Source organism: Hyaena hyaena, unplaced genomic scaffold (assembly GCF_003009895.1).
Source record: "Hyaena hyaena isolate Hyena2069 unplaced genomic scaffold, ASM300989v1 scaffold_458, whole genome shotgun sequence".
In the NCBI taxonomy this organism is placed as follows: Eukaryota; Metazoa; Chordata; class Mammalia; order Carnivora; family Hyaenidae; genus Hyaena; species Hyaena hyaena.
Window position 1 is genome coordinate 905,711 of NW_024081090.1, and position 24,310 is coordinate 930,020.

The 24,310-nt window shown below is 35.9% G+C and overlaps 1 protein-coding gene across 10 annotated transcripts in view; it reads right to left on the bottom strand.

Moving 5' to 3' along the window:
* MPDZ (multiple PDZ domain crumbs cell polarity complex component) overlaps positions 1–24,310 on the bottom strand; it is a 156,790-nt gene that overhangs the window by 59,404 nt on the left and 73,076 nt on the right. For 9 of the 10 annotated variants that reach the window (XM_039253675.1, XM_039253671.1, XM_039253666.1 and 6 more), the window contains exons 16-22: positions 23,857–24,042; positions 22,503–22,712; positions 20,755–20,871; positions 18,122–18,289; positions 10,406–10,687; positions 10,021–10,144; positions 1,540–1,738 (exon numbers count right to left, since the gene is read on the bottom strand). In XM_039253675.1, coding sequence (XP_039109606.1) covers positions 1,540–1,738; positions 10,021–10,144; positions 10,406–10,687; positions 18,122–18,289; positions 20,755–20,871; positions 22,503–22,712; positions 23,857–24,042 — 1,286 coding nt within the window. The remainder of the gene's footprint in view (positions 1–1,539; positions 1,739–10,020; positions 10,145–10,405; positions 10,688–18,121; positions 18,290–20,754; positions 20,872–22,502; positions 22,713–23,856; positions 24,043–24,310) is intronic. The other variant, XM_039253672.1, reaches the window with a different exon arrangement.

Below are 24,310 nucleotides of genomic sequence, written 5' to 3' on the forward strand. Positions count from 1 at the left end.
TTGGGAGCTTGAAAAAGTACCAGGCGACTTTTCTAGAGCAGACTAGATGCCTAACTTAGGCCAAATCAATGTCACGATGGTCTTATTTTTCAGCCACTTTGTAAGTTTTGCAGTACATTCGAACTGTGGGGGGAGGCTAGAAGCAAGCAGTGTTCCTGGTCCTCAGAGTGCCAAAAACTGGGCAGGGGACTTGCATTGGTGCTCAGAGCGTAAGTAAGAGGCACATTATCACACAATAAATCAAATGATCAGTTACCAGGCCATGTGCATTTTATACTCCATCTAAACCATGGAAGCTAAAAGCCTTGCAATAAAGGGTCTCCAGGTGAGTCTATATCATTCATCTTTGACGCTAGATGAATGGACGCTGGTCCATAAGTGATGAAGAAAGCTCTTAAAGTTTCTCTTTTTTCTTAGACACATTGACATTTTTAGTGTATTCCCTTGGGCTCACATTATTCAGATAATTAAAGAATTGTCACATGATGAGATGATCTATTCCATTATAAAAGTCAAAAGGGCATACAAAATTACAAAAGCCCATCATTGAAATTCCACTTAAAAATACTACTACTTTTGTGTAAATAGCAGAATCCACTTCAGACGGTATATATTTCTCTATTTCTTGATGGCAGAATGAAAAACAGATTGTAAATATATTTTTTCTTACCAAAGCTCTAGCAGTATATACATTGCCCAAGAGTAATACAAAATGCAGTCAGTAATATAGCATTAATACAGCAAAATTTCCCATACTGGTAATCATTACTTCAATGTAAGCTAAACAATCTTTCCCTGAGCTCTTATTTTACTATTCTATCCCTTATACATTAAATACAAATATTCAATAGTTGATGTGAGAAAAAAAAAAAAAAAAGCCAAGCTATTACACTGAGGAGGTGTGACAGAATCATAAACTGATTTTTATGTTGGTTCAAGAAATGGTTCATGACTTAAAAACCAAACCACATATATGATTATGGGATAGTTTAAGCCCTTCCTGACAAAATATCCTACATGTCCTACCATTAGACTATACCAATAGATTTGGTGAATTCTCTTAGATCATGAGGTAGTTGATGAAAGGGTGAATTATGGGTCAGACTAACACTCTTCTATATGGTCTTTTCCATGACTGGCCATTCAAGAACTAGCTTAGTTCTAGGATTCACATAGGTCAATTAGGTAGTACATAGTTCCTTATACTGAGGCCAATCCAAACATCTTTGTAAGATCGTAAGTGGACATCTTGTTCTGTGAGAGAGGTCTCATATGACTGACATCTAAGGTTCTTGCAGAATCATTAGAGTCAAATTAATTTTTTTCAAACATTTCAAAAACTGTATCATCTTAAACTATATCTACAATCAAGAACTATTTAGGACTAGTCAAATTCCTGAGTGATTTATTTTAATAAATGAGGGATAACTTTAGCATATTAAACAGAAGTACATACTGGGGGAAAAACAAAACAAAACTGACTCATGAATTGAACTTCCTGAATTTCCCAAGCCAAACTGGAGCCCAAATGATACTTACTTAATGTCAGGCCCAATGAGAGAATGTCTTCTCAACATCGCTCGCGCCTGGGCATTGGTTAAACTGATAGTGGATTCCTCATTAATAGACAGGATGCAGTCCCCAACGGCAATCCGGCCATCTCGGCTGATGGACCCTCCATGAATAATGCTTCGAACGATCATCCCCATGCCATCTTTATTAGCACTTACTGTCATCCCTATGGTAAAGGGGGAGCACAGATACGTATCAAATACTTGACCTTCAAATTCATTTTAACTTGAATTTAATAAACCCTATGGATTCACAGATAAAAATAGGAGTAACTTTTTATCCAATAAAAAACGATTAAAAGGAAAGAAAAAAATGCTAACACAAAATGTACCTTTTGAAATGGTTGTGAAATTGTATCCAGGAAAAGATACTCTATGTTAAACACATTAGAGATGAAATTGGTTTATACTGTGGAGTGACTATAACTCAAGTTGTTGATGTGATGCCCCTGAAATAGAAAACTCTCCCAAGGAAAATATTTTGACAGTAACAAATCAATTTTATACCAGTTCATCTCTTATACATATAACAGAATATAGAATAAGACTACAAAGGGAAAATCAGTTGTGTAAATTAAGAAATTCTGTGCTATTACCTTATTTCTAGTTCATTTACCCATTCAGTATATATTTACTCTATGCTTACTATGTGCCAAGTACTATGCTGATTGCTTGAGGTAAAAAACACATACCTAACACCAAGAGGCTTATACTCAAATCTTATCCTCAGTGCCTGATGTATAGTGGTCTGTTTAACTGAAGTAATGTGGACTTAATCCTAATCTCTTCCCATTTTATCTCTAAATCTGAGGTTCTATGAGCTCCAGATTTGGATATTTAATTGCCGTCCTGACATGTTCCCAGGATGGCTAACAGGAGAAACAAACTTAATAAATATAAAACTGAATTTCCAAGTTTCCACTTCCATATTTCTTCCCCTTTTTGGTAATAGCGCCATTACACTACTCTCCATTTCTCAAACCAGAAATGCTAGAGTTGTTCTTGATTCCTACTCCTCTCTCTCACCTCTTATATTCATTCCATCACCATGTCCTGTCATTGCTATCTCCAAAATGTATCTCAAATCCATTCACCCTTCTCTGTTTCCATATGAGCCCTATGCCAAGCTGGCACTTCTTGCCTCACTTTTTGAAACAGCTTCTGAACTGGTCTTCCCAACTAGTCTGCTGCCACTGCACTCTTGTCACAGCAGACACAGTGACCATTCAAAAAAGACAAATCACATCACTCCCTTTTTAACAATCCTTTACCAGTGTCCTGTTGTTCAGGGCACAACTATGACACACCTAACTGGCACAATCTTTAGGCCACTGATGGCCTGGCCCTCCCAACGTGCACCCTTCTTTAGTACCATGCCCTTGGCTCCCTGTCCTCCAGCCACAATGACTGCCTTCAGAAATATACCTAGTCTCTCCCAATTTCAGTCTTTGCCTGAGATCTTCTTCCCGAAGCTCCTGTACAGCTAATTCCCTCTTCCTCTTCAACACCACTTCCTCAGAAAGGGTTTATCAACAAACACATCTGAATTTATGTTCCCTTTTCACCCTACCCTTTCTTCAAAAATATAAAACTTTTGAAATTACATTTAAAACTTTACATAAAATTAATTTAAATTCACTTAAGACCAAGAGCTAGAAGTTCTTTCCAAGCAAGACCATATAACTAAATAATGTAAGGAGAGATAGAACTCTATAAGGGTAATTTATAAAAACATTCTTTGAAAGAATTCACAAATCCTTTTTAGGTTTTTGTTTTTCAAATAAAAATAAAGAAATTCTTCTAAATATCAACCTTAATAATACCAAATTAGATATGTTATTTCAAGTATCTTTCTAAGAATAATCCAGACTATAATGTTTCCAATTTCATACCTGGATATGGGACATCCAAGCACTAGTTACAGTTTTCTGTTAGAAACGAACCATTATCAAATGTATTTAAAATATTCTGTTAAGACTTATACTAATGATTTTTAACTGTATTCTCATCAGGGAAACACCCCTGTTTACCATAAAAGCAACAAGTTTAGACATGGCTTCACTGCTAGCGGGTTTCTTATGAGCAAAACGGGAGGCTCTGGAATGTTCCAGTAGGTACTCTAGTTTGTCCCAATGCTGCCACCCTTCTTCCCATCAAGACCCAACAAATAACAATACTATGGTAAAATTAAAATTAAAATCCATGGGTATGAAACAAAATTTAGTTCAGTGCTACAGACCAGGACTCTAACCCATCATCTTGTTCTCACTGGCACCATGTACGCTATAAATAAAGCAAGTTACTGGTGCGCCTGGGTGGCTCTGTTAGTTAAGCATCCAATTTCGGCTCAGGTCATGATCTCACGGCTTGTGAGTTTGAGTCCCATATTCGGCTCTGTCTGCTTCAGATTCTGTGTCTCCCTCTCTGCCCCTCCCCACTCACGCTCTGTCTCTCTCACTGTCTCAAAAACAAACATTAAAAAATTTTTTTTAAAAAGCAATCACAGAGACAAGTCATGAGCTATAGTCAATATTACCTCTGAATTAACTGTTAATGGTACATTTACCATTAAATTCACCATTTTACCATTAAATTCACAATTCTATCAGCTATCAGCTGTTAAGGCTTCCAGGTCACATCAACTACATAAACCAAGAAGCTGGCATCAATTTGCTCAGCTTATACTTTCCTTTCAACAAATGATAACTTTGAGGGTTCAAGAAATTCTATATAATATCCGCTAATTAGATTTTAGTTGTAACTTCTAAGATCTCTCCATTTTTTTTCCTGGAAGAATTATAATAGAATAGTCCAATCATGTATTATAGAACCAGAGGACTGATTCCAAATCCGAGTTTCACCACTTCTCATCAGTGTGGCCTTGGGCTGACTTAACCTCACACTTGGCTCATTTTACTCATCTGTTAAATGGGAACGATATTCCCTTTTAGGGTTGTTTAAAGAACTGTATGAGAAAAACATGAGGAGTGCCTTTCAACGTGCCTGGCACAAAGGTCCCAAAAAAGTACAAAAGAAAACTCACAAAATGTATTTTAAATGCACTCTATCCCAATCCAAAGCTACATTGCTCTGTAAAGGCTAAATATAAATCTCAATTCAGCTTTATTTAAAAAAAAAATGTTTCTCAATATTTATTTATTTTTTGAGAGACAGAACATGAGTAGGGGAGGGGCAGATAGAGAGACATACTCACACACCCACAGAATCCAAAGCTGGCTCCAGGCTTTGAGCTGTCAGCACAGAGCCCAACACAGAGCTCGAACTCACAAAACATGAGATCATGACCAGGGCTAAAGTCAGACACTTAACCAGCTGAGCCACTCAGGTGCTTCTTAATTCAGATCTAAAGTAAAGCATATTCTAGTAATCTTGATGTAGCCTTGGGTAACACACGCACTGAAGTGTAATGTATGGTACGTGAAAACCAGAGACATACTAAGGTTTGAGTACTGGTTCCACCTTCCAACAGCTGAATACTTACAGAGAAATTACTGAGTCTGCCTATGTTTGTGCTCCTAATCAGTGAAAAGAAGGTAATACCTTTCTTTCTGTCTTTCTGATCTTTTCACCTTTTCTTTTTACCTTCAAGTCCTAATACAATGTAATTAGTCAATGGACCATAGCCTTATCCAAAATCATCAAGATAAAAATTTTTAAAGGTAATTATACCCATGTCAATGTATCTGCATGTAACATTTCTCCCTTAAATTTAACAAAGTTAAAAAAGAAGTGATTCATGACATCAAAGCAAACAGACTGTGGCAGCTCTTTGAGAAGCCTGTCATTTATTAACAATTTCTTTGGTTAACACTAGAGAAAGAAACAAATTATCCAGACAGCTAAAAGTGCAAACGACCTTATACAGTTAATTAAGGGGAGATGATGAATCTAAGAAAATGTGTTCAGTGATAGACCCTTTCAGAGTCTACTACTCTCCTTAGCCAACCTCTATTTAGGTTTTTAAAACATAAACACACTTTTTGTTAATTTACACTGTAAAGGCAACACTTTTTAAAAACTTAAATGAATAATTTAATTAAATTATTTTAGTGTTTTACACAGATTTTTAAACAGTCCTTTTTTTGTGATCCCTTTGCATTTCTTTACTATAAATGCTATAAAAATCTGAATATTGAATGTCTGTCAAATGAGGTAATGGAGAAATGTTCTCTCTTTGGCATACTGAATTTGAACCACAAAATGATAGAGGAACCTCAATGGGTTCCAGGAAGTAGAACATCCAGGGACAAAGCCCTGCAAACATTTTGCATACATAAATTATTTGACATGATGTCTGTGAACTGGAGAAATAAAACTAAAAGTTACTTATACTTTCATATTGCAAATTAGTTGGCAAACTAATGGTGCTGTAATTTCCCACTTACAAGTAAGTGGTTTAGTCTCAACAGAGCAAATGAAAGGGCTCCCTTATGCTTTAGTTTAACCTTATTTTCTTTTAAGAAAAGCCTCCAAATCAATGTAGTTTTTACTGCCTCTTTAAAATATCACAAAGAAGTCTGAAAAATTAGAAAATCCTGTGGCATCTTGCTGCTTCTGTAGCTGAATGACTTAGATCTTATTCATCAGCCTACTAGACTTCCTTTTTCAGAAACATTTCAGATGTTTTTTCAGATGCCGCCATCTAAAAAGTTTCCAATATCTTTGTTTTTAGCTGTTGTGGCTTGCTGAATCAAAGCAGCTGAGTCTGATACAAGTTCAACGTCATTTCCTTCAAGAATTAACTCATCTTTCTGGGTCTGAAATACTGAACAAGCAACACCTGGTCTCACCCAACCCTGAAGATGTATTTTTCACCCAAGAAATTTTTTATTTCAACAAGAGAAGCATTTCCTGAATAACAACACTATGGGGACATAAGCATACATAGACCTTATCTAGTAATGGAAGCTCAGTGAAAGGCCCCTGACCATGTTCTGTACATCACTACAGATAGTGAACATGGTAGCCACTTCATTTGTATTTCCCCACCATTTGTCAACCCCACCATTTGGAGCTTCTTTTTTTTCTTTCCAAGGAGACTGAGTTCTATATTGATGTGACTGAAGTCCATCTGTAGAGTTCCTCTAGGGCCCTTCACAGGACCAGTGCATCCCTTCAGAATGATGGTGACCTTGTCTGCAAGACCGACAATCTAATTGCTGAGAATGGTCTTCATTCTCACAGTAGATGCAGCAAAGAGCTCTTATGATTCAATTTTAAAATCAAACTGAGGTTTAAAGGGATTTCCTGATATGATAGAACGCAAGGATACTTCACCTTTCACTGCTTTTTTCCCCCAACAGCTTAATTATCTTAGTATATTTCTTACATCAAAACCTAAAAGTTAAGCTGGAAGCAACCCAAGAGTCCAACAATAAATGAAGGTGGTACACCTAAAATGGCATTACTTAGCTTTAAGAAGGAAAGAAATTCTAAAAAAACTAATAGAAGAAATTCTGACCTGTGGTATGAATGGATGAACCTTGAAGACATTACGTGAAGAAAATAAGCCAGTCACAAAGGGACAAATACTGTACGATTCCCTCTACATGAGTTAGTTAGGACAGTCAAGAATATAGACACAGACAGCAGAGTGGTTGTGAGGGGACAGGGAGAATGGGTATTTATTATTTAATGAACATAGAGTTTCAATTTGAAAAGATGAAAAATGACTGGAGATGGCTGGTAGTGACAGCTGTGCTACAATGTGAATGGACTTACTCTTACACAAATACACACTTAAAAATATTTAAAATGGTCCATTCTGTGTATCTCGTATGACACTAACAATAATACAGCCTGACATACTAATAGAACAAACAAAAAATCCATATGATTGTCTCAATAGAAGAAAAAAAATATTCGACAAAATTCAACATCCTTTCAGCAAACTAAAAATAGGCAAGCACCAAGGGGTCTATTGTAAAATCAGGTATAGTCACACCATGGCTCTTACAAGAGTTTCCCAACTGCTTCCAATATAATCTCCCAGCCTCTGTCAGTATGATCTTAAAACGCAATCTGATCAAGTCCCTCTTTTGCCCTCAGCAACCACCGCCAGTAAGAACCCAAGGCAGGTGGGTGTTATGACAGACGTCCTGTGTCCCGCACAGGAACCCCGCCAGCAACTGTATCCCGCCTTATCATTTCTTCAGCTTCAATTCTCACTCTGCCCACTGTCACACCCCACCTCATCCACACCCCACAAACTTCAGTCATGTTTCACATTACTCTGCTTCAGCTCTGGCAGCTTCCCATTTTTCCCCATCCCTCAATTATGTGATAAAAATCTCTTCTTCAAAATCTTTCTAAATTCCTCCACACTTAGAGAGGAGGCATCAGCTATTCCCTCTGCTAAGCCTTCAAATGTTCTTTATGTGGATGTCTATTATAGCATGTAGAATATTTTGATGCATTTAGGATTCTATATGTTGATTTGCTTACCCTCTTAAACTCATGTTCCTTGAGGAAAGTGATTAAATCATGTTCTCTATGCATGGTGGTAAGACTATGGAAGATAATAAATGTTTGATAGTTGAATAAATAAATACACTAGAATAGGGGCTTTCATATGGGTTTTGCAAAATCTCTGCTTTATAAGCTGGTCAAAAAAATGGGTTCCATGGCTAATGAAATGTAAGAAATGCTGCATTCTATAACCTCTTCTTAGAGATCCACAATGCACGCCTGAGTACCAAAGATTCTGAGAAGTAGTGCAAAAAAAAAAAAACAAAACCCAAAAACCAAAAAACACAAACCAAAAAAAACCCAGTTTCCTTACTTGTATCACATTCCAGACCTCTAAACTTATAGCCCATTTATATCCCTATTAACATCCTAAAGAACTAGTATTCAATATAACGGGGTGTCTGGATGGCTCAGTCATTTAAGCATCAGACTTCGGCTCAAGTCATGATCTCAAGGTTCGTGTGTTTGAGCCCCACATTGCAGGCTCTCTGCTGTCAGTGTGAAGCCTGTTTCAGATCCTCTGTCTCCCCTCTCTCTGTGTCCCTACACTGCTCTCTCTCAAAAATAAAAAAAAAATGTAAAAAAAAGGGGGGGGACAGTACCACTGAGTGGCTCAGTCAGTTAAGTGCCCAACTCTTGATTTCAGCTTAGGTCATGATCTCACAGTTCATAAATTTAAGGTCCACGTGAGGCTCCACGTTGACAGTTTGGAGCCTGCTTGGGATTATCCCTATCTCCCTCTCAGTCTCTCCCTCTCAACTCAAAATAAATAAACAATAAACAATTAAAATAAATACAACATAGAAGAAACGAAGTAACACGGTGTCAGAAACACTGCATTACCAGATGAAATATGTGACATATTTAGATATCTATAGTATCTGTCTCATAATTAACACATTAAAGCTCTGCAGCTTAAATTTTATGTTACTCTATCCAATGGAATATATAAGAAATATTATAACTAAGGAGAAATTCTCTGCTATAATTCTCCATTTAGCTGCTGTTAGTAGTAACTGCCATCTAATGGAATAGAATCCTAGAGAGAGAGGATGGCATCCCACTCACCAAGTAAGCACTGTTAGGTTTCCCTGCCAAGTCTCAAATTTAACAAGGAAACAGTACACTGCATAAGATACCAGTGCAAAGGAGATTGCTTGGTTTCATGACAGAAGAACAACATCTCTGATATGGAGCTAAACAGAGCGTCTTGGGCCATGACGGGGTATTCAGAGAAACTAATCTATAATCCTATTCGTCAGCACCAAGCACTAGGGACAGAGCTGAGTCATCAACTCCACAGAATGTACTTGGCCTCCACGTAGTTTTAGCTATTGTAATTGGGAGTTCATGTTTACAGGAAATCTTCTCTGTCCAATTCAGAAAGTTTTAGGATTATTAACCAACGCAACCCTTTAGGAGAAAAAGAGGACGCGAAAAATCCTGCCACGTGGGAAGTAATACTGAATAACTTCCATTTATAGTTCAGTGGTGGCACACCTGGCTGTCTTTTTAGTCTTTCTTTCAGTGAATGAGAGAAATTAAATATAAACTGACTTATGCATAACTGGTAACATTCAAAGAAACTAATAATTTACTTTTTCAAAGAATTTGAAATTCCAAATTGCTGACTTTTCATTTTCTAAGAAATCCTTTTCTGATTTGCTGTTTCATACACAAACAATTCGTATATCTGTTCTTGAATGTAAATGATGCTCCTGAATACTTTTAAATAATTAAGAGAGTGAGCGATTTAAGCTAGTCTGAAGTAAACAAACCTGTTAACCATTTCAGGAAAAATAGAGTACAGAAAAGAGAAAGCATAAAAACTATAGGAAAATTTATAACTCCTTTTTTTTTTTTATCACCTACAGCTAACAATGCTGAAACCATGTTCGATATTTCATCTTTGGCAAGAGGGTTGAAGAGGCAAGATATATGTGGAAAGGAAGGAACTTACCTAGGCTAGAATTGCCTTTTGCTATAGTAATAGTCCTCTCAAAAGATTCTTTGGTTATATTTTGGAGCATGACACACTCAGCAGTTGAGGTCAGGGAGCTCTGCTGAATTAATAACTCGGAGCCCTGACAGGAAAAAAAAAAAAAAAAAGTCACATGGAAAGGGAAACAAGACTTTGGAGTATGATTTCAACATCACCCATATTCTCTAACTGGTTGTGCCTTCTTCAGCAGGAAGCTATAACCAAAACAAGTTCATAGGTTGGATTCTGAAAATCTCAGCATTTGCTGAGATCACTTGCTCTCAATGCAGAGACCAGCAGGGATCCTTGAACACGTCACTTCTTCCAAACTCATAATATACAATATGTGTCTTTAAAATGTTACCTTTCCAGCTGAATTAGGAAGCACAGAAGGAAGTTCTGTACTTGACGTAATTTCAGTTGGCAGGTGAGATTCAGTCCATGCTCTTGAGTTCTCACATTCACATTGCTGTTCAACAGCATTTGCAGGTGTATAATCATTTACAGTAAAGCCAGAGGCAGGCCCCATCGTCAAGTCCACTGAAGGTGGACTCTCGTTCTGTCTTTGCAGGAGATTCTGGGTATACAGTTCCTCCAAGGACATGTGCAGATCAAGTACTGGATCTGAAGAACTTTCAGTAACATCCTGATGATTAACGAACAAAAATAAAAAAATCATGGCCAGAGTTACATCAATGTATTTTTGTAAGACCATTTCTTAATGAATAACTATTTAGTAGAAATCAAAACACAATTATTTATTACTGAAAAAGCATCAGCAAACATACAAATTCTTCACTTAGCTAACATTCTGTAGGGCTTTATTTTTATAAATAAATGTAAATTATGCATGTCATGTTCAACTGAGTTATTCTTGTACTGTATATGAGCTCATTTAAATACAATATTATATTCACAAATAAAATTATTTGTAGTTCAATCCACATAGGAAAGGAAGTAACTTGTGTTTTCAAATCTTATACTGATTTTCAATCAGTATGAAGTTCTTATTTAAGATAAAGAGAATACTGACTCTGACTTACAAGAATCCCTATGAAAAAATTATTTTGATAGGCACTTGTAGGTATTTATGGAGAATAGAAAGCTATGTTATTCAAATTATTATAGGGAAAATTTTCATAATATTCTGCAAGATATACAAAGGGGATATTAAGAAGGTATATAATAAGGTATAGGTTCCAAAGTATACTCTCTTATTAATAATCTATATACATCACCACAGAACCTCTCTTGGCATTATACTCTACATAATTTCTAAAATTCCCTGAAACTCTAAAATCCTATAGTTCGACATAAATGCAGGCATAGACTTACAACAGACATATTCTATCACTTGTGTCCTTTGGGCAAGCGGATGCTACACAAACTGCTCTTGAATAAACGTATCAATTTTCCCAAAATTCTCGTATTAATATTTTTAAAGTATAAAAGTAGTATAGGAATACATTATCATCAGCAAAGATTCAAGCCATGCAGATACATATGTGTGTCATTATGGAGTACAATATGAAAACCTTCCCTTATGGCTCCCACTCGTTATCTTCCCCAATACAAGTGGCTGGAATAAGTTGAATGTCTCTGAAGTTTTTATTTATTTGCATAATAATTATGTATAAGTACATGTGCCTACTCACACATACTATATGCACTTGAACATTTTAAAACCAAACCAAAACCATTAGTTAAATAAATGTTTTCACTTTCTTTACTGAAGTATCTTTTTATCTTGATAGGAGAGATTTCCATGTCAGTAAATAAAAATCAACTTCAATCTTCTTGGAATCAGGAAACTATTCCTAAGTATGAATGGCACTGGAGTGCAGACTCTGAAGTATAGGCTCAGATGCTCACAGCATCACTAGTTATACTCTGTGTCGTGGTCCCCTCATCTATTAATTGGGGAAAATAAAAGGACCTAGTTCAGGACTGTTGGGAGGACAGAGAGAGTTAAAACAACTAAGTACTAGGATGCCTGGGTGGCTCTGTTGCTTAAGCATCTGTCTCCCCCGCTCAGGTCATGATCTCGTGGTTTGTGTGTTTGAGCCCCGCATTGGGCTCTGGTGCTGACAACTCGGAGCCTGGAGCCGGCTTCGGATTCTAGGTCTCCCCTCCTTTCTCTGCCCCTTCCCCACTTGTGCTCTCTTTCTCTCTCTCTCACAAAAATAAAATAAAATAAAATATTAAAAACACCACAAAGTACTAACAACATATCTGACTTCAGAGAAAATGCTCAATAATTATTAGCCATTGCTGTTACTTTTATTACACATCTCTGTGCATGAGAAAATTTATTTACTATAAACTAGAATTATGGGCCAAATGATATGCACACTTAGATGCTGGTATATACTGCCAAAGAGTCTTCCAATTTTCTCTCACAAAAATATGGGAATTCCTATTAACTGATCTTGCAACCCTAAATTAGTTTGCTAATTTGATTTGAAAGAAATATATTCTAAATAAATATCAAATTTAGAGTTTACTATGCATGTCCCTAACAATTAGTGAGGACACGATAATTGTATATCTCCTGTCAACACTCTCTTCATATATTTTATCCAACTTTTCACCAGGGAGTTTCCACTTTTTCCTGTCTTTGACACACTATGTGTGAAAGTCTGTCATATATACAACAAATATTTCCCCAGGCTTTACTTATCTTTTCTTTTTGTGCATGTTATATTATATAGATATGCATGCAAAGATTAAATTCTTTATGTAATCAAGAATCTTTATGGAATAAAATTCTTTATGTAATCAAACTGTCAAATTATTTCTGGGCTTCTGGGTTTCATAAGTTCCTTAATAAATCCTTCCACACAAAGTAAATGAAATGCTTTCTATTATTTTTCTTGTTTTATAAATGCTTTCATTTCAAATTCAGTTTTAATCCTTCTAGAATTGATTTCAGGGTGTGGCAGGTGATATGGGTCTCTTTCTGATTTTCATAAAAGGGTAATCCAATTTTCCAACATGCTCCATTACATTCCTCTTCTTCAGTGTTAAGGTATCATCTCTCTAGAATTCTCAAATACTCCTGGTACAAAGAACTGAGGCAAATGGGAGTATCACACAAGGAACACCTTTAGACTTTTTGGGAACAGTGACAGAAAACCATCGCCTTCTGCACAGTTGTGCTCTGAACACTAACCTGTTGGCCTATTCACCCAAGTCTGATGATTTTGTTCTAATGAAAAATAACAATAAACTTACTAAAGAATTAGCTTCTGTACTACTATATTAATTGTAATATTTAACAGTAAATCATCTTCCTCAGGCCTCAAACAGAGGTAATAAAAACTACTTTTCATCACAAAAAGAGGTCAAGCTGCCCTTGTTAGCTAGGGTTTACTATAAATTGTGTAACAGAAATTTCCATGCATTATTCATAAAGGAGTTAACACAGACACACAGAAAAGAAAGAGCTAATCAACACAGCAGACAACATACTCCTACTTAAGAAATGTTTTTGGGTGCTGAACAACCGAGTTTTATTTTTAAAAGTCTTATGGATCTAAAAGAAAAGCAGCTCTTCCCCTGTAAAATGTTCAAAAATAATTCTATAATTTCCCAGTGCAACTTGGTACCTAAACTGAAATCTCCCCAAAATCCACGTTAATATGTGGCTCTTGTTGATACAGTCTTGTTCTCAGGGAAATTAAGTGAGAGACAAGTTCAATAAAAATGTCAAATACACTTGAAAACAGTTGTTTAAAGGTGATGAATCAGTGAGTGTAATAACTAGGCACATTATTTACTCAGATGATTTATTTATATAGACTAGGTAAATACTGAAACATTTATTGGACACAACCTGATATTCTCAATGAACAGTCTATCATAAAAGTCTTTTCATACTGGGAGCCCCAACTTGCCATCATTCTCTCACTCTTTCTGAGATAAGATATAGTACTTCCTCTATTGTTCATACAGTGATTAAAAAAAGCAACTGCTTTTATGCCTTGAGAGCCTGTAGGTTTGTCATTAAGACTTCTTCAATCACTCTCAACATTTTGACTAGACTGCTTTAATTAGCTTTTGATACTAACCCCTGCTCCAAAATAAGAAACATTTTAAACATGGGTGTGAAGGCAGCAATATTTGATGCTATAGAATGACTCTCAGTGGAAATCTATAGCAATAAGTAGATTTTCATTCATTCATTCACTCATTCATTCATTTTAATTTTTTTTTTTTTATGTTTTATCTATTTCTAGGAGAGAGAGAGAGAGAGACAGCGTGAGCAGGGGAGGGTCAGAGAGAGAAGGAGTCACAGACCGAAACAGGCTCCAGGCTCTGAGCTGGCAGTCAGCACAGAGCCCGATGCGGGGCTCGAACCCACGAACCGCGAGATCATGACCTAAGCGAAAGTCGGACGCTTAACCGACTAAGCCACCCAGGCGCCCCTCATTCATTCATTTTACAGAGAGAGCACAAGCAGGGGAGAGGGCAACGGGAGAGAGACAGACAGAGAGACAGAGATAGAGATAGAGACAGAGAGAGAAGGAATCCCAAGCAGGCTCCACACTCAGCGCGGAGCCTAACATGGGTTTGATCTCAGGACCTCCTGTGAGATCATGACCTTAGCCAAAATCAGGAAACAGATGTTCAACTGACTGAGCCACCCAGCTGCCTCAGATGTTTTTCTTTTTGAATCATGGAAACCATTAGCTGTACTTTGTGTGCAAGGTGCAAGAAGGGGCTTCTATCTTGACAAACACGGAGTTCCCTCACACTAGAATTAATAGCATTTCCTAGTGGGACCAATATAAGGAATGAAGGACATGCACCAAGCTGGTAAGCATTTCATCCATGGGGTGAGAGCCAGTGTGGATGTAAAAGGAAGGGTGAGGTGTGGGAGTGTGGATAAAGAGTGGAAAGGAAGACTTGTTATAAAAGTATTTAATCTTTACTGAGTGTATTTAAAAATCCAAAACAGGAAAAAATAACTGAAAGAATCTTCTTCGAAAACCACGTTGAGCTTTTAAACAAAAGTCTACAAGAACTTAAGTTTGGAAAACAATTATTTCTGCAGTTTGTTATGTCTGTGAAGGTGACAAGGAAAAGGGGATAAAAAGAAGAAACTTAAAGCCTGTAACATATCAAGAAAATCCACTGGGTTTTTGTCTTTAAAATTCACATTTCAATGACTCGCCTCTATTACTTCAAATGCACAGAAGTAGCTCGACAGTATTTTTCAGTTCTTGAGTAATGATTATTTCCCTTAAATTGCTAAGTGATAATCAAATTAAGTAAACGCCACTCCTTAAAAAATAAAAATAAAAATGGGCCCCCAGATCGGAGAATTTGGGGCAAAGGAGCTCCAATGTATGTCTACAGGCCCTCGGTACCCAAGCTGCTGGCCAGGCCCACTCCTCTGCTGTAGGAGTCAGGCTTTCCTCAGGAGAACTCCCTGCTCTGGGTGATTAGTTCTTACAACTTCTGGTAGTATACATGACCAAGGTCAGAGACTTCTCATAGACGTAAGAAGAAAGGTGAAATTACTTGTGCATTTCCAACCACCAAGATTATTATATATCTAACAAAGTAAAGTCAAAACTGAGGAATCAGTGAGATCCTCACACTGTATTTTATACTTCTTCCAAATCAGTATGGAGTCTTCTCTGTCTTAAATATCATGTATTATATGATTTTATTTTATCAGTTAAAGCATTCCAAAGTGAACTCACTTTTAAGAAAAATGGCCAGTTCTAAATTCCATTACAAATGGTCATTCTCTCTTTTTAAAATAAATTTAGTGCAAAAGCCAGGAAGATGGACGCATCATCTAGTTTTTTATTTACATACAATTTTCTAGTAAATATCTTGGTACTATGAAGATGTCACAAAACATAAACAAACAAAAAAAACAAAACAAAAACAATGCTGCAGTGATTTACCGTGATGTAGAAACAGTCTTACTTGCTAAGAAAAACTGAAAGCACACAGGAGTTCCACAATGTGTTTTAAAACACCCTCATTAATGTCTTCTTTGTTGTTTTGTAGTTTAAATATTTCAGTTGATAGGCTTGCCAAAATTTGCTTCAACAAAAGAGTAAACTACTTAGGAAAAAAAAAAAGGAGGCAAATAGACTTCAGTAAGCCAATATGTTGTGCTGCACACAGCCAGCATTTGCCCTGTAAAATATATGCCTCTCAGTATGCAGATTGTGTAATCCCTTTAAGTAACAATTACTAAGTTAAACAATGCAATCTGTCCCACTGGCAAGAAGAAGTATGCTATGCAGTGGATTAGGAGAGTCCATTAGGAGATGAGCTCAGCTTCCAGCCCTGAGGCCAGTAAAGACTGAACACATTCCAGACAGGACGCAGTCACACAGACCAGCTCAGGTGTGGTGAGAGAGGAGCAGCTGCTCCATTCAAGATTATACCTTGCGAACCAATTCAAGGAGATTTCCCAGCATCATTTGCAAGGAAAACAGGTGCACCTTGAACATGAAAGAAAAGGCTTTGAAAACGTTCTGGCCAAAAAATTCCTCACTAATCGAGAAAGGAGGAAAAGTTTCTAAACTTGTAGAAATTCTGCTGTCCATCTTGTTCAAAGATATAGATCTCCTTCCCAGTATATTTAATTTATGTGGAAAATATATGTTTCCTATATTTAAGTAAGTTATTGTCCAGTTTTTATCTTCGTTTCTAATATCTATGGTACATTTCCAACATAAAAGATTAAAAAAAAATCCATATATGACCTCTTTGCCCAGATTTAACAGATGTTAACATTTTACCGTATTTTCTTCAATCTCTCTTTCCTCTTAAAAGAATATAACTCATTACAGATATGGCTGAATTCCTATGCTTCCTGCTTCCTCAAAAAATAATTTCTTTCCTGAAGTTAAAAATGTCATTTCCCAAACACACTTACACATGTAGACAAAACAGTTCAGTGTATTTTATGAGCATGTGTGTGACTGTTTTGTCTATCAGTTTCAAGAAAATATTTTTATCTTTTATTTAAAAAATTTTTTTAATAGTCTGTTGATTTTTGAGACAGAGAGAAACAAAGCATGAGCAGAGGAGGGGCAGAGAGAGAGGGAGACACAGAATCTAAAACAGGCTCCAGGCTCTGAGCTGCCAGCACAGAACCCGATGCAGGGCTGGAACCCACAAACCACGAGATCATGACCCAAGCCAAAGTTGGATGCTTAATCGACTGGGGTACTCAGGCACCCCAAGAAAATATTTTTTTTAAATCCAACAAATCAGTAGAAAGATAGGCAACACAATACAAAACTTGTCTAAAGACATGAAGAAGCCATTGATAGAAGTGAAAACCAAATGGCCAATATATGAAACACTGTTCAACCCCACTCAAAATCAGAATGGCAAATCCAAATAGTAAGATACCATTTCACACCCAGAAGATTGGATGGGTTTTAAAAATATTACTTATTAAACATTATAAAGTCTATCACCAAGAAAATGAATAGAGTTGGGGCACTTATGCCAATAATCTATTTCTAAAATATACGTGGCACAGATATGTCAAATAGTAACTACATTCTTCTTCCAATGATGTTTAAACATAGTTTGTCATTGACTGTGATTTTTATGTGAAGTATTTTTTGGCATCATTTTACATAAAACATATAACAGCATTAAATTTAACTTGCTGGTAAATATTAATACAAGAAAACATTTTACCATCCAACTTTGCATGAAAATCAATTTTAAAAGCATTAAGAAAATAAAGTTATACTTGGTGATTTTTCTAAAGTAGACACAGACAGCTAAAAACACAATTTGAGAACTACATTTCATTAAAGTTTTTCTTTCTAACAAGCAAATCCTAATCAAAGCTTTGAACCCTTGGGTCTATCCTCCTGTACAACAAAACACTTTAAGTAGTATCTAGTAATCTAGTAAAATATGCTCAGCCAGCACTACCTGAATGAAACTGCACTTTAGTCTGAATGAATCCATGACTGGAAAAACACAACGCCTCTAACATGCTACTCCTACAATCACCCATAAACACTGATCTCTGGAAAATTACACAGAAGCCTCTCCCATAAGTAAAATGACAATTCCTTTGTACCTTGGGAGGTGAAGATGGAAGGGAGGGACCATAGTTCAGGCCATCACTACAAGCACTGCCGTGAAGAGATAAAATAGAGGCTTGAGTGGAGTAGATACTGTCGTTATCAGGAGAGTACTGAGACTCAAATGTAGATTCATCTGCTAAGTCAGCCTCATTTGTGTCCACCTAGGAACAAAAATGATAATATCGGTTGGAAATTCTGTTCTGTTACATATATGACGAGTCTCCACGTGAGACTAAAAAGCATACGGAATTCATTCTATTTCCTACATGATCCCTTCTTACTTTCTGACATATCACATAATGCAAGACAGCAAGGACAAACCAGGGCTGGCATCACTTATTTATTCCAACAATAAAAGGCCAATGGTAACAATTACAAATGACCTGGGGCAATTTTAAGTTTAAAAAGTTCCATAAATAAGGAAAATATTTACTTTTTCCAGTTCACATTATTTTAAAAAAAAACCTACCCAACTCCTAGAACTGCCTAATAAAATGAATGAGGTCAACACCTTCCCTATTCAACTAAAATACACTCAAAAAACTTATTAATTGTATTTATTAAATGTATTAAAGTTTATTAAATTTTATTAAAGTTGAATTAAAATTCAGCAAAGCAGTCAGGCAATTTATCTATGTACAAAGCTCACTAAAACAATATATTTAAAATTATTTTTAACTAGATTTTAAAACCATTCAAGCTGCAAACTCAGAGCCTGATGTTGATCATCAGAAACCACAAAGAATATCTGTGATTTCATGCTGAAATTATACTAATAAACAAGGGGCCCTATAGGGAAGCTACGTGATAAACTCCTATTATTGGAAAACTCATATAAAGTAGAGAATTTCACTGTATATTATCTAAAACTCCTATTACTATTGGTGTACCTGGGTGGCTCAGTCATTTAAGCATCTGACACTTGAATTTTGACTCAGGTCATGATTTCACGGTTCGTGGCACTGAGCTCCGTAACGTCAGCACAGAGCCTGCTTGGAATTCTCTCTCTCTGTCCCTTCCCCTTCGTGTCCTCTCTCTCAAAATAAATTTTAAAAAAATAAATAAATAAAACTCCTATTACTATCTTCTGTGACAGAACCAAGTGAAACAATTAACTCATGATGAGCTTGAAGCTCCATTTACAATTCACTTACAGTTACACCTTGGAATACACAGAACTGACATAAATGCTACCCTTCTCCAATACTATCAGTATTTACTGTCTTGGTGGCAAAATCCTTGGTGTTCCACTTCTTTTAATTTGGTTTTAATTTATGTGTTTTGCCAGGAGAAGAATTATAACATTATTACCAGCTCACATTCTTGCAAAAACATGGTAAGAATACAGACAGGCTGTTTATAGGTGACTCTCTTTCTAATAATATATTTAAATTTATGAACTACTTTGTGGAGATTCACCCTTCACAAATATATATCATGTAGAACAATCTGGATAGTAAATACTTAACATTGCTATCTAGATAGATGGTATTAACTAAGCCTGTACAATGGATTATTGGTATTGTACCGTGATTACTGTTGCATTTAATATAATATACACCAAAAGTCTCCAAAAGGCAATTTTAGGAGCTGGCTAATATATAAATACTAACAAGTAAAACTGTCTCCAAAAATTAGGTTTGTAAAAATCAAGGAAATAATTCATACTTTGTTTTAAAGCAATATATGCACAATTGGTTATAAAGATAACGGAGAATGTTATGGGTTTTAAACATTGCTCTAATCTGATACACTGAAACAAGAATTTAAAAAGTTGGGCATATTTCTTTTTAGTCACACAGGGCAATGTCTGCCCAAAAGAAAAGTTAGGTGAGGAATCTGGTTTTAACAGGAATAATGGAACAGGATGTACAATTTGTTACATTTACATTGTATAAATGCCACGTTTATTTATATCTAGTTTTCAGATTTATATTTTAATTATTGCTATAGTATTGTCTCCTCTACCAGACTGTAAGTTCTTAGGAGGAAGATTCATGTGTTATTCATCAAAGTGACCTTCAGTGGTCCACAAATACATTTATTACAACAAATAATTTTATATAGATCAAGTGAAAACAAAATTTTAATTTAAAAATTTCTAGCAAATCAGTGATGTTTACATTCTGTGATTTGAGAAAACATGGGTTTTTCCTACTTTGGAAATTTGTGTGTTCTTAATAACTGAATCAATTTATATATTTTCACATTATTTGTATCGAATGGAAAAAATATACTTGTTAACCTTGTTAAAAGGTAGCCAAAATAACTGATTAGTGACTGAATACTAAAAACAGTTACATAAATGCCTAGAAACAGCCCAATTATGAAACTGGAACAATCGAGTGCTTCAACAATTTCTGGTATGATATAAAGATTAATTCTACTAGTTGTCAGAATGCACTGCTAACCGAATTTCCTCCCCAAATCCAACAAATAGTTTTCACACATATTATGATTTTTCTTCCTATTTTGAACTATGAGAACCACTGCAGTTGAAATGAAAATGTTTAGTTTTCCAAAACATAATGAATAATGAGTAGAGATTTCAGATTTCAGAATATTAGGCAAAATATAAGACACATAGGATTTCTGAAAGAAAGCTTGATAAGTTGTGGCCACTAACCAGAGCCAAGTCAGCCCTGAAGAGGGCTCTGTCAGTCAGCCCCTCCTCCTCGCAGGAGTGTGGCGGGTAGAGAAAGGATTCTTCTTTAGCAGAGACATAACCTTCTTCTGGTGAAAGCTGCAGGGAGAATGAGGCTCAGTGTTTGAGGATGTGTATGAGAGAAAAGCAAAGAGGAAGGAAGGAAAGGGGGGAGTGGGAGGGACAGAAGAATAGTCAGAAGAGAAAAGGAAAAAAATGCGAAGGTTTTCAAATGATATTTATATTTAATGTTTTTATTTGTTAAATACAACAAGGATATTTCTTTTAATACCAACCAATTAGCTGTTAAATGAGAATCTGTTCTAACTTTTTTATTCTTCTTATAAAAGATCATCAAAATCAATAATTTTTTATATTATAGTAATCTTTTGATCATTTTTTCTGACAAATATTCTGGCTAAACAATGACTTCTTAATATAAAAATAAGTAAGGCACTTTTTAGATATTAAGATATAAAGAAAGTTGAAGGGAAAAAATACATTAAAAAGAAGGATCAACTTCTCTGCGTCATCCTTTACTGGTACATGATTATAAAATATGTGATTTACTTGACAAGGAATGTAAGCAAACTCAACAGTGAAGCCTCTCAATTGAGTATGGTTTAAAAAAACACAAAAATTCTCTACATACACAATCTACTTATATTATAATCCTAATATAGGATATTATAACCTTGATCACACAGAAAACCTAACATTTTTATTCCAATCTCAAATAAAAGATGCTAAAATCTTCGGATTGTCTTGCCCACATCACACTGTATTAATAACACATGCAGAGCTTTCCTCCTTTTCTCTGTTTTCATAAATAGACTTTCATAAGTTACCAAAGTTCTCTTTGTTATACAAAGTGAGGCATGAAAATTTTAATCAACATTGCAAATATATTAATAAAACTTACTATTTGAATGCTTTCATAAAGCCAACCAATTGTTACTTGATGTTTGCGCAACTATGCCTCTGTGTTTAAGAAAGGTGTATTTGCCCTTTCACTTAAACTAGATTTATACATTGAAAATGCCCCACAAATGTTGAGAATGTCTCTAATATTTATTTGCAATTCAGTGATAAGTGCTATGTTGTAGTCATTATACTTAACAAGCATACTGACATTATGTAGCATGAACAGATTAGGTGTTTTTAATACAGTACTAATTAATGACAGGAGGGCTATTCCCTCCCAGGAGGAGAGCCACAAGCTGATGAACCCACTGTGAAAAGTTCAATTTCTTGCTCTGTAGTAATTAGACAAGAAGTGTGTCAAAAATCAACAGAATGCAGGACCTTAAGCCATACTGAAAGAGATTCTACTTTATTCCACTATAATTAAAGGTTCCACTGTCAGTTGTTAAATGCTTTTAATTTCTCTAGTACCCCATTATATTGATATAGATGTTTTAAGGCATATTTCTTTGATAATACTTGATTCTATATTCATCATGACCTTATTATCCAATTGAAAAAAATAAAAGGTGAACCACAAAATAATTTCAAGTTACAAATTTATTTCTGAATTGTTGGTTTTCATTACTTTTTTAAAAAAATATTACTCAAAATTAAAACTTTATGCTCACAGAGCCAATAACCATATTGGTGAAAAGTACCAAATGTCATGATCCATTCATGAGAACACCGTCTAAAGCTAAAAGTAAGCCTAAAAGCCATTTTGTTTACAAATATTTAAAAATCAATAAAATCTGAATTCTTACAGGTAAAGGCTTGGCTACTCCGATTCTCACAGTTCCTGATGGCGCACCCTTCAGTGCCTGTACAGCTTCTTCAAGACTGCTGTTTTCCAAGTTAACATCATTGACAAACATGAGTCGATCTCCAGGAAGAAGTCTACCATCCTTTTCAGCAATGCCTCCAGGCACCAAGGAACGAATTACAATCACAGTGCTTGCTGGATCAATGGGATCCTGACAGAATGTGGGGGGAGAAAAGAAGGCAGCTCCTTTATACATGGGGGGTGGGGGGGGGTAATGTTTTTATAGATTGGTCACTCTGAATTATAATGGATGGGTACTCCTTTCAAGCATCTCAAAACAGAATTTTGAAGCAACACTTCTATGGAATGATGGGTAAAGGCTATCTCCATTTTGCAGAGTGAAGGAGGAGTTCCCGCTGAAGAATGGCATCCTCAAGTACCAACTGTTCCTGAGGAGACCTTATCACTGTACAGATACCTTTAAAATTGTAATTTGAATTTTTGAAAAACTGCCCAATTCTATACCTGTCTTCTGAGGCTAGATGTCAGATACAGGATTATTAACAACAGCGTTTGTTAAACAGGATGCTACTGCTGTGGAATGTACTGAATGAAGGTCAGGCCTGCCTTTCTGAAATGAAGAAATCTAGAAAGAGTCCATATAGCAAGTAACAATGCAGTGTTTTCAGATACACAGCCACCTTGTGTAAGAATGAGGCTCCGCAATAAAGCCCATGAAGAAAACAACTCCCACGAGTCATCAGAGATGGCTCTCTGTTTCGGTATTAATTAATGAGAAGCAACAGCAGTGCTCTCTCACATGGGCATAACCATTTCCTCGGTTACTCGGCACAGAGCACAAAGCAGGGTAAGGGTGCAGGCCACACTTGACCAGTGTAAGCTTATTTATAAATTTAGTCATTTAGTCAAATGACAGGAATCCATATCCAGTTAGAACTTTATCATTCACTACAGACAAAAGAAGTAAGTATTTAACACTTTTAGTCTTACCACTAAAATATGACCTATCAATTATGAGCATGGAAATAAGAATAAATTAGACATACTTCCCAAACAACAACAACAACAACAAATCTTTATTTCTAGGATATTCCTAAAACTTATTTTGTATGTTCTTCAAACTCTCAAGAGCTTAAATCTAGAACTCAATGAATTCAATGTTAAAAGAACCCTTCATGATAAATGAATCATATATATCATCATTTGGAAAAGATTTGCTAGAAACAAGGAAATGTCTTTGACAACTAAAATATTAACTGCTTTTTCTATTATACACAATATACCTTTGGTATTATATCATTTTTTAAAAGCTGTTAAAAATAGAATATATTTACCTGATAATCTAAGATGCTAAAACCAAGTCCTTTGTTTCCTTTCTCCAGCTCGATATGCTGGACATCAGCCTCCCACATGGCCAAAGGTCCTTGAACCTCCTCCGCATTCTGACACACATCGGTCATCACCAGTGCAGGATCTTCTGTCTCTGAGGACCCGGTGAACTCGCCCAGATCTATGTGAGGCTGCGAAACAGACCGGGCAGCTCGTATTTCAGAGGCACTAAATTAACAGACACATACCAATACTACAAGGGAAAGGGAGAGGCCCCGCATCTGTCCAGAATAAGACACCCACAAGTAAGGGGAGCAACAGCATACCATGAAACCTTTACAAATTAAGGTAGTAATTTCTGAAAGCTGTTAAAGAGGAAGAAACACCTAACTTGGAACAGGCATTAAAAATGTATGGTTCAAAGATCACCCATAAAAATACACAATGGTTACATCTCAG